This window comes from Dipodomys ordii, unplaced genomic scaffold (assembly GCF_000151885.1).
Source record: "Dipodomys ordii isolate 6190 unplaced genomic scaffold, Dord_2.0 Scaffold116, whole genome shotgun sequence".
Classification (NCBI taxonomy): Eukaryota; Metazoa; Chordata; class Mammalia; order Rodentia; family Heteromyidae; genus Dipodomys; species Dipodomys ordii.
The window spans coordinates 4,384,976-4,394,988 of record NW_012267332.1 but is presented as its reverse complement, the minus strand read 5'-3'; the positions used below and the strand labels follow the sequence as shown (position 1 = coordinate 4,394,988).

General features: G+C 39.7%; 1 protein-coding gene across 1 annotated transcript; it reads right to left on the bottom strand.

The window, feature by feature from the left end:
- Window positions 1-6,049: 6,049 nt before the first annotated feature.
- Nap1l2 (nucleosome assembly protein 1-like 2) lies at window positions 6,050-7,462 on the bottom strand. Its single transcript, XM_013028921.1, has one exon. It carries the CDS (start codon window positions 7,460-7,462, stop codon window positions 6,050-6,052), a length of 1,413 nt encoding a protein of 470 aa, XP_012884375.1.
- Window positions 7,463-10,013: the final 2,551 nt, after the last annotated feature.

Here is a 10,013-nt window from a genome sequence, read left to right as displayed (position 1 = left end):
AATTGTTGTAATGTGAAGGTAGAGGAGAAAATAATTTGTTTTTCCCAAGCAAAAATGGCAAATATACATGTGGGAAAATGTTTGCCATCATTAGGCATTATTGAAATGTAAGTTAAAACCATAGTAAAACAACTAAAATTCTAAATAGTTATATCAAAGAGTATATTTAAGCTGGATTTCTCATAAAATGGTGGTTGAAATATAAAATGATACAAACACTGGAAAATACAGTGTCCTTAAAATTAAGCCCACATTTACCATACAAAAAATTGACCTATGTACGTAGGAAAAATTGGACATGGATGTTCATGCAATTGTAATTTATACTGATAAAATTTGAAGGGTAAACAAAATATTTGTAAATCAGTGAATGATTGACTACTATATACTTTACATCGATCCAAATGGGAAACTAGCAATAAACTGGAATGAACTATTGATAAAGACAACCTTGGTGAATCTCAAGATTTTTCGTTATGCCCAATGAAAAAGCCAGTTTCAGCAGGGCACTAATTACTTTTGGTTGCATTGTGTGCACACAGACATAGGCACACTCATTCAACTAGAGCAGACAGAGGATTCAATCTCCTCTTCTCCCAGTTCTTATATGTATATAAGCACATATCCAAAGGGCAATGATTTAGAAGAACTAGAGTCCTTTATGATAAGTGGTCATTTTGTTGTCATGTCTATGCGATTTCATTTTCTATCTCACTTGCTTTCGTACACACACACACACACACACACACACACACACACACACACACACGGGGGAGGGGGAGGGACGGAGAGAGAAAGAGAGACAGAGAGACAGAGACAGACAGACAGACAGAGAGAGAAAGCACCAGTGTGTGAACAAGCAGGATGAAGAAAAGTGGATTACACTTTGTCTGTATGACCTTCATAATTTAGAGGAAGTTTTCTCATGTGCCAGTATTGGAGCTTAAACTCAGGGGCTCTTGTTCTCCTTTAGCTCTTTTGCTCAAGGCTGAGGCTCTGCCACTTGAGCCACACCTCCACTTTTGGCTATTGGCTGGTTAATTAAGAGTCTCCATTACTTTTTTAGAATGCCTAGCTACAACAATAAGATAAGATGCAAATGTAAAAGGGATCCAAATAGGGAAAGATGAAGTAAAATTCTCCCTCTTTGCAAATGACATGATCTTGTATTTAAAGAATCCCACAAATTCCAATCCCAAATTACTCAAGCTGACTCAAAACTTTAGCAAAGTAAGAGGGTATAAAATTAACCCTCAAAAATCAATGGCTTTTCTGTATGCCAACAATGAGAAGAGCGCGGCTAAAATCAGGAAAGCAACTCTATTCATAATAGTCCCACAAAATATAAAATACCTAGGAAGTAACCAAAGAAGTGAAGGACCTCTATGATGAACATTTTAAAAACCTGAAAAAGGAAATCAAAACAGAACTTATAAAGTGGAAAAACCTCTCATGCTCCTGGATTGGAAGGATCAACATCATGAAAATGGCAATACTTCCCAAGGCTATCTACAAATTCAATGGGATACCTATCAATATTCCAAACTCATTCTTCAAGGAAAGAGAAGAGGCAATCCAAAACTAAAAGACCTTGAATAGTAAAAATGATCTTTAACAGAAAGGACAGTGCTGGAGGAATATCAATACCAAATTTCAAACTCTACTACAGAGCCATAGTAATCAAAACAGCTTGGTACTGGCATAAGACCAGACCTCAGGACCAATGCAATACAATTGAAAACCCAGAAATGAACCAACAGACATACAGCCATCTAATCTTCGATAAGGGAGCTAAAAAAAATAGAATGGGAGAAAGACAGCATCTTCAGTAAATAGTGCTGGCAAAATTAGTTAATCACTTGATGAAAACTAAAGCTATATTCTTATATATCACCCTGCACCAGAATCAACTCCAAATGGATCAAAGACCTCAGAGTCAAAGCAGACACCCTGAAAACATTACAGGAAGGAATAGGAGAAACCCTAGGTCTCCTTGGCACAGGCAGAAATTTTCTTAATAGAGACCTAGAAACACAACAAATCAACGAAAGGTTAGACAAATAGGATTGCAAGAAGTTGCAGAGCTTCTGCATGGCAAAGGACATAGCTAGCAAGATCAATAGAAAGCCCACGGATTGGGAGAAAATCTTCACTAGCCATACAATGGACAAGGGTCTCATATCTAAAATATATCTGGAACTCAAAAAATAAATCTCCCAAAAACAAATCCTCAAAGAAACAACTGCCCAATAAATAAGTGGGCTAAAGACTTAAAGAGAAACTTCTCTGAAGAGGAAAGAAGGATGGCCAATAGACACATGAAGAAATGCTCAACCTCCTGAGCCATAAAAGAAATGCAAATCAAAACAACACTGAGATACCACCTCATGTCAGTTAGAATGGCTATAATCAAAAACTCTAATAACAACAGATGCTGGAGGAGATGTGGACAGAAGGGAACCCTACTGCATTGTTGGTGGGAATGTAAACTTGTTCAACCACTTTGGAAAGTAGTATGGAGGTTCCTCAAAAGACTCCACATAGAGCTCCCCTATGACCCAGCAATCCCACTTTTGGGCATTTACCCAAATGATCACAAACAAGACCATACTAAAACTATCAGCACAACTATGTTTGTTGCAACATTATTTACCATAGCTAAGATATGGAACCAACCCAGATGCCCCTCAGTAGATGAGTGGATCAAGAAAATGTGGTATATATACACAATGGAATTCTATGCCTCCATCAAAAAGAATGCCATTGCCCCATTTGTTAGGAAATGGAAAGACTTGGAAAAAATTATATTTAGTAAGCCAGGCCCAAGAAAAATAGGTAACATGTTTTCCCTTATTTGCAATAACTAATATATGTCTGAAACAAGTAGAAACGATCAGATAAGTTGATGTTAGGCAAAATGAACCCCAAGATAAGGACTCAATTTTTTTTTCTTTCTTGCAATTGTTTCTAACATATTTATAAGATGATTTCTTTGTTGCTTTGTATGTCCCTCCCCCATGGTATAACCCGTTTTCACTGTATTTGATGTTGGTATAATTTGTGGAGGAGAGGGGCAAAAACAAATTGTTTAAATAGGGATACAGGTGGACCCATTGCAACAATGAGATGTACAAGATGTTATGTCGAAAAACGAGCTTTACAACTTTGGTGGGGATGGGGGGGAATAGGGATGGGAAGGAATGGGAAGGGGAAACAAAGGAAGAGGCAACAATGCTTGATAAGAAATGTACTCATTACCTTGCCCATGTAATTGTAACCCCTCTGCATGGAATTTTAACAATAAAAAAATACTAAGGTAAAATTTTATTTTTTAGACATATTTTGGTCCTACACTCTAAGAAAGGGTACTGTCAGGTAGCCTGTGGCTGGTGAACTACCCTTATGTTTAAAGGATCCTTATACTAATCCCAAATGCTGTAGGAGTGATGAGAGCCTCAAAGGAAAATTAGAAGCAGCCCTAACATCAAGAAGGTAACCTGAGCCAGACACCAGTGGCTCACTCCTATAATCCTAGCTACTCAGGAGGCTGAGATCTGAGGATCATGGTTCAAAGCCAGCTGGAGCAGGGAAGTCCATGAGACTCTTATCTCCAATTAACCACCGGAAAACTGGAAGTGGCACTGTGGCTCAAGTGGTAGAGTGCTTGCTTTGAGTTGAAGAGTTCAGGGACAGCATCCAGGCCCAGAGTTCAAGCCCCACAACCAACAAAAACAGCAACAAAGAAGCTAGCCTGGTGCTCACAGGTAGGTTATGTTATTCTTCTGTAAGAAACCATTTCACAGAATAACAATCTCAAACAAAATTACTGTAGGATAACAAATGGAGATATAGCAAGATCTCTTCATTTTGTCTCAGCAGTGAGAAAACAAGGTCACTGTGCAACCCACATACCAACCCCTTCTAAAAAAATGCAGGTTAAAATGAGCTGATACTCTCCTTTATAGATTATAGTTTCATCTTCGTTCTTGTCTATCCTCTCTATGGATAAGATTTATTCATCTATTAATAATAAAACAGCCCCAATTTTCTGTTAGCATTCCCCAAGAGTAAGCTCCTATTTTTTAAGACACTATTCTAAATCTCACAACCAAAGACTAAATTCTGAAATATGTTCTTTTTTTTTTTTTTTTTGGTCCGGTCGTGGGCCCTGAACTCTGGGCCTGGGCGCTGTCCCTCAGCATTCCAGCTCAAGGCTAGCGCTCTACCACTTGAGCCACAACGCCACTTCTGGCTTTTTTCTTTTTTCTTATGTGGTGCTGAGGAATGGAACCCAAGGCCTCATGCATGCAAGGCAAGCGCTCTACCACTGAGCCACCTTCCCAGCCCCTGAAATATGTTCTTAACCCCTACTTCCTGATTCATTCCACTGTGTGTTCTTCATTGCTGCTGTGCAGAATAAAGAAAGCTTGTTCAACCATACATGTGCCTGACTTTGGCAGGAGACCTTTGGCACATTAGCTATAGCTAATGTATCCCGGGCTGTCCTCCAGGCAAATGGTGAAGAAACCCCTTTACATTGTAGCTTATGGACAGGAGAAATTGTATGATCCCTGAGTGACCTCTGAAATAGGAGAGTACACTCATTCCTGATTTTATTGGGGGCGGGGTCTTACCGGGGTTTGAACTCAGGGACTCACCTTTACTAGACAGACAGGCACTCTACCACCAGATCCATGGCCCCACCCTTGTTCCTGATTTGATTTTTTTTAATGCATGATAACAGTACTCCTAATTAAAAAGGGCCTAACCTTTGGGAGAAGAATCTGGGGGAGTTGAAGTTGGAGTTGTTGTTTCCTTACAACTCTGTGGCATGGAAGTGGACTTGAGATTAGAATGACATCAGTTATAAATAATAGAAGATATACTTCCTTGTACATCTTAGCATAGTGCTGGTATGCATGTGTGTGTGTGTGTGTATATATATATATATATATATATATAAATCATACATGTATAACCACATAACCAAAATAACTGTGAGATTTAATAATACATAAATAGTGCTTATCTTTGGTGAATTATAAAATGGCTTTTGGGAAGGGAGAGTGCTGGGGTTTGAACTCAGGCCCCCATGCTTACTAGTCAAACACTCTACCACTGGTGTCATGCCTCAAGCTCTTGGCTTTTAGTTTTAATTAATATATATTTTTAATATTTTGCCCATGATCTCCAATAAGCATGTTACTTTTGTAATAGAAAATCAATTTGAAAACATTAAATGCCCTGAAATTTTTATTCATTTTATTTTCAGTGAAGAAACATGAAATAAATATCTTTCCAACATGGTAAATTGTCCACATTCAATGAATGATTGAATCTACTGCAGGGAAAGTGTTATACACTGGAATCACAGTTCATACAATTACACAGAACAATATCTACAAACTTTGGAAAAATATTGCTACTAACACTTCCTTAATGAACAGGAATCTCAATACAGCTATGTTTTATTATTTATCACAGTCACATAACATACAAGTCTGTATACAAGCTATTAGTAACAATAACTGTAGTTTTTATCTGAAATTCTTAACTATATACAGATCTCTTCTGAAGCATTCAAATTTAAAATTGCACTAAATTTCTACTGCAAAAAAAAAGTCACAACAAAATGAAACCCACTAGCTAAAGGACTAAGAAAACAACAACAAACCAAAAAAGCTCCCCAAAACAGCAGTAAAACCTCGTGGGTTGGTTCCAAAAATTTTTTCTTTGCAAACGAATATTGATTTCATTTAGCATTTTTGATAATATTCACAGGCACAGATTAATAGTTACATGACAACAGGACTTCAGGATTAAACTACACAGCACTGTGTTAATGTCTTAAATCATTTATCACAGTCCACATGCCTTAAACACATTCTTCCACTAAAATGCAAGGCCAAATTCATTAGAATTTGAGTTTTTAATATTTCCGAGACATACTTTCTTACAGTACAAGAGAAATACAGAATGTAAGACTCCAATTGATTTTTTACATCTTGAGTAACTAGATAATTTCAGGGCTATCTGTATGTACTCTGCTTTAACGATCAATATCTTCCACCAATGCCTCAAGATTTTTGCAACAAGCTTTAACCTCCTCAATCGCAGCCATCCAATTATCGTAAATAATTTTGTCATAAATTGCATCATTAACTTCCCTAACTACACCCTCCTGCTGAGACTCAAGGGCATCACCCGAAAAAAACAACACTGATCTTGGAATTATGTATGTACGCAGATTGTGACCAAGTAAAAAATCTTCATTTCTATTTCCTCCCTTCAAGTTGATGCCATGAGGAGAGAAAAAATTGAAGAATGACTCCTTGGGGAAATCCTCAGTCACAGTTCGGATTGTTCCCCAGATGCGATGTTTTTGCTTCTTGGTGATGGTCTTCATAGTGACATTCTTTCCTTCATTCCAATCTATCTCACAGCCTGTGGAATACTCAATTGCGGTTCCCCTGTAGGGATGGGGATCGTAGCAATCTAGCCTCGACTTCAGCACGTAGGTTTTGGTCAGCAGCTCATTTTTGAAATATTCATTGGGCTTGAAGTGGAATTCTAGTGTAAAACTCAGCGGCTCACCAGGATCTGAAAGCTTTACTTTAATATCGGTCAGGAGCTTGAGAATAGGCTCGTCATATTTCTTAATCCAAGGAGTGAGGGCTTCAACGTTTTTTAAAACAGTCAGCCAAAAATCTGGAATTCCCTTAGGATCCTCTTTATTCTCTTCTCCTCCAGTGGCCGCAGCGCCACTAGCTTCCTCCTCCTCTTCCTCCTCCTCCTCCTCTTCTTCAATGGCATAGTCATAATAATAGTCCTCATAATCCTCCTCTTCATTTACAAACTCATGTACCATGGCTTCCTCATGATAAGGCATGTCTTCGCTATCATCCGTTTCTTCCTCCTCTTCTTCCTCCTCGTTTTCGGGGTCTAATTTATATTTGCATTCGTCTTCTGTCGGCTCATAGATTGCATTGATGATCTGACGTCTTTTTTCCAGTAAAGGTTGATATATTTCAGCAAACTTTCTTTCAATGTCATGAAATTCCCTCAGGAATTTTGATTCTAAATTGGCCGCTCGAGTTTGAAGCTTTTTAAGGGCCAGCACCCGGTACTTCACTTTCACAGGGAGACTTTCAACAAAGTCTGTATCTAAAAGGTAACCAATGAGTCCTTTGGGGCGATCTGGTTCTGCCTTCTCCGAATCTCCACCTTTCTCCCCATCTTTCTCGGACTCGGACTCGGACCCGGCAGCAGTGCCTTCACTTTTCTCCCCTTCTTTCCCAAGCCCAGCTGTGGCTCCTTCAAAGTGCTCCCCATCATCTCCAGGCCCAGCGGCAGGCTCTTCACCGCCCGGCACTAGTTCCCCGGATCCCTCCATCATTACCATGCTGTCAACCTCTTCCGGACTGCATTCGGACAGTACGCTGGGTTCAGCTAACTCAGCCATTTTTTCCAACCGCTCGCCTAAGGTGACTCCGCGAAATCAGGAAACCTGACACTCACCAAAATATCCGAGGCAGATGCGGCCCGGGCAGCGGTGGCTGGAGCTGAGCTGAGCGTGGGAACAGGTTGCCGTAGGGCTAATCCGCAGTGCTGAGGCGGAGAGCTGCAACTGGGGAACTGGAGCGAGCAGTGGTGGGCCGGGTGGGGATGGCGCTGGCGATGGCTCCTGTGATGGTCCTGAAGGAGTGCACCAAACACTACAGAGAGCCGCAGCGGGCAGCTGCTAGCAGCTACTGCAGCCAGGAGAGCAAAAGAAAAAACATTAAAAAAAAAAAAAACCCTCAAAGCCGCAATGTGATTGTGTAGCTGTCTCTTGGATAAATTTTCTTGGTGCATCTAGCTTGCTGCGTCACCTCATTTTCCCTCCCACAACTCTGCTCTAATCTCATTTGCCAGGATGCGATGATTGACAAATGCAGAGCCAGTAAATTAAGAGCTCTATCAAATTGCCAGCTCTACTCACCTTCCCAAGTTCTCTAATATGGCTGATTCACTCCCAATCCCCAATCATCCTCCATCCCATCTCCCTATGGCGTTTTCTAGAAACTCACTGTTTAATATTCATTGCATTTCTCCAACTGACATACTTTTATAATTTCAAAAACGCTAAGAGAAAATAGTGACTAAAAGCATGCTAGGAAGTGGAAGAAAATAAAGCACCCACGTGTCCTACATCCTTCTGATTATTAACCTGGATCTCTGGAGAGGACAGCAGTGAGTGGTAGAGGAAATTACAAACAGGTCCAAAAACGTTTAAAAATACCAAAACAATTATCCATGATGAACTTTGGATGATGTAACTGCCAGTGATTTAGGCAATCTGTATTCTGTTTTTCTTTCGACAAGGTATATGATGTGAAATTGGAAAATTTTCATTTCCTATGAGAGAAGGAAGAGGTGAGACACAAGTGAAGGTGAAGAGCCTCTGAGTAAAAGCCAATACAATGGGTCCACCTAAGTGACTGATGAGCCCATGAAAGAGCCAACCAGTCGCCTGGCTTATCAATAAATAAACCCAGTCTTAAACTGACTCCATTTCTTCTTTCTTCATACTTGCTCTAAAAGACATGAGAAATTTTAAGAGAAAATCCAAGACTATCAATATTACTGTGCAATAATAGTTAGAAGAATCATCTATGTAGGAATCATTGGTAATGTTTATTTTCTTTATATTTACCATGATAATCGTGTGTGTGTGTGTGTGTGTGTGGTGGGTGTGCATGTACTTTTGTGCTAGTACTGGGGCTTGAACTCAAGGCCTGAACACTATCCATTAGCTTTTCCACTCAAAACTAGCATCTACTATTTGAAACACGCCTCCATTTCCAGCTTTGTGCTGGTTAATTGGAGATAAAAATCTCATGGACTTTCCTGCCCAGGCTGGCTTCAAACAGCAATCATCAAATCTTAGTGTCCTGAGTACCTAGGAATACAGGCGTGGGGCACTACTGCTGGGCTGCTGGTCATTTATTAATTAAACAAAGTTAATACCTTTAAGGGTCTATTCTTGATTTTCAATCTTAAAGAATAGTTTTTATTGTTCTACTAACACACAGATGAACTGTTACATACTACATTTATTTCTAGATTATGTCAGGTTATAGATTCATTTATTTATTTTCATGTAGTGCAAGCCATTAGCAATCTAGTAGTTCTATAGTTACAAGTCTTGTTACTCAAAGTTTCCCTTTCCTGGGGAAAGGGAAACATTCCCTGAATGCAACATTCCCTGCAACATTCCCTGAATCATACATGCTCATTTGTGGACTTTGGGATCCTTTTCTTTCAAAGTTGTTTGAACATATATTTGTTTTTAGGCTGAGGATTTTTTAAAATAAAACTTGGGATAGACTAGTTAATAAACATTTTCTTATCAGTATACCCTAATGTCCTTAAATACAATCCAACAATATAATGTTAAAGTAAAATTCATTGCTACTTAAACATTTTGTGCAGTTAGACTAAACATACTATCAAGGATAAGGAGAAAGGGGCTGGGAAGGTGACTCAGTGGTAGAGCGCTTGCTTGCCTTGCATGCCTGAGGCCCTGGGTTCAATTCCTCAGCACCACATAAGCAAAAAGAAAATAGCCAGAAGTGGCGCTGTGGCTCAAGTGGTAGAACGCTAGCCTTCAGCTGAAGAGCTGAGGGATAACGCCAGGCCCAGAGTTCAGGCCCCACTACCGGACCCCCCAAAAAAAGGATAAGGGGCAAGGATCTTCACTTATTTTCTCTGCTTTTCCCCCCAGTACTGAGGATTGAACCAAGAGCCTTGTGCATGATAGACACATCTTCTCCCAGTGAGCTACATTCCTGGATAGTTTTTATGCATATTTTACCATAATGAAACAAAAAAGACATAAAACAGTATGATAAAAATGCCAACAGGGCTGGGAAGGCAGCTCAGTGGTAGAGTGCTTGCCTTGCATGCATGAGGCCCTGGGTTCGATTCCTCAGCACCACATAAGCAAAAAGAAAAAAGCTGGAAGTGGCACT

Bases quoted from the DNA above. Each gene is read 5' to 3' on its own strand.
- Nap1l2 (XM_013028921.1), bottom strand. From the start codon at position 7,462: ATGGCTGAGTTAGCTGAACCCAGCGTACTGTCCGAATGCAGTCCGGAA.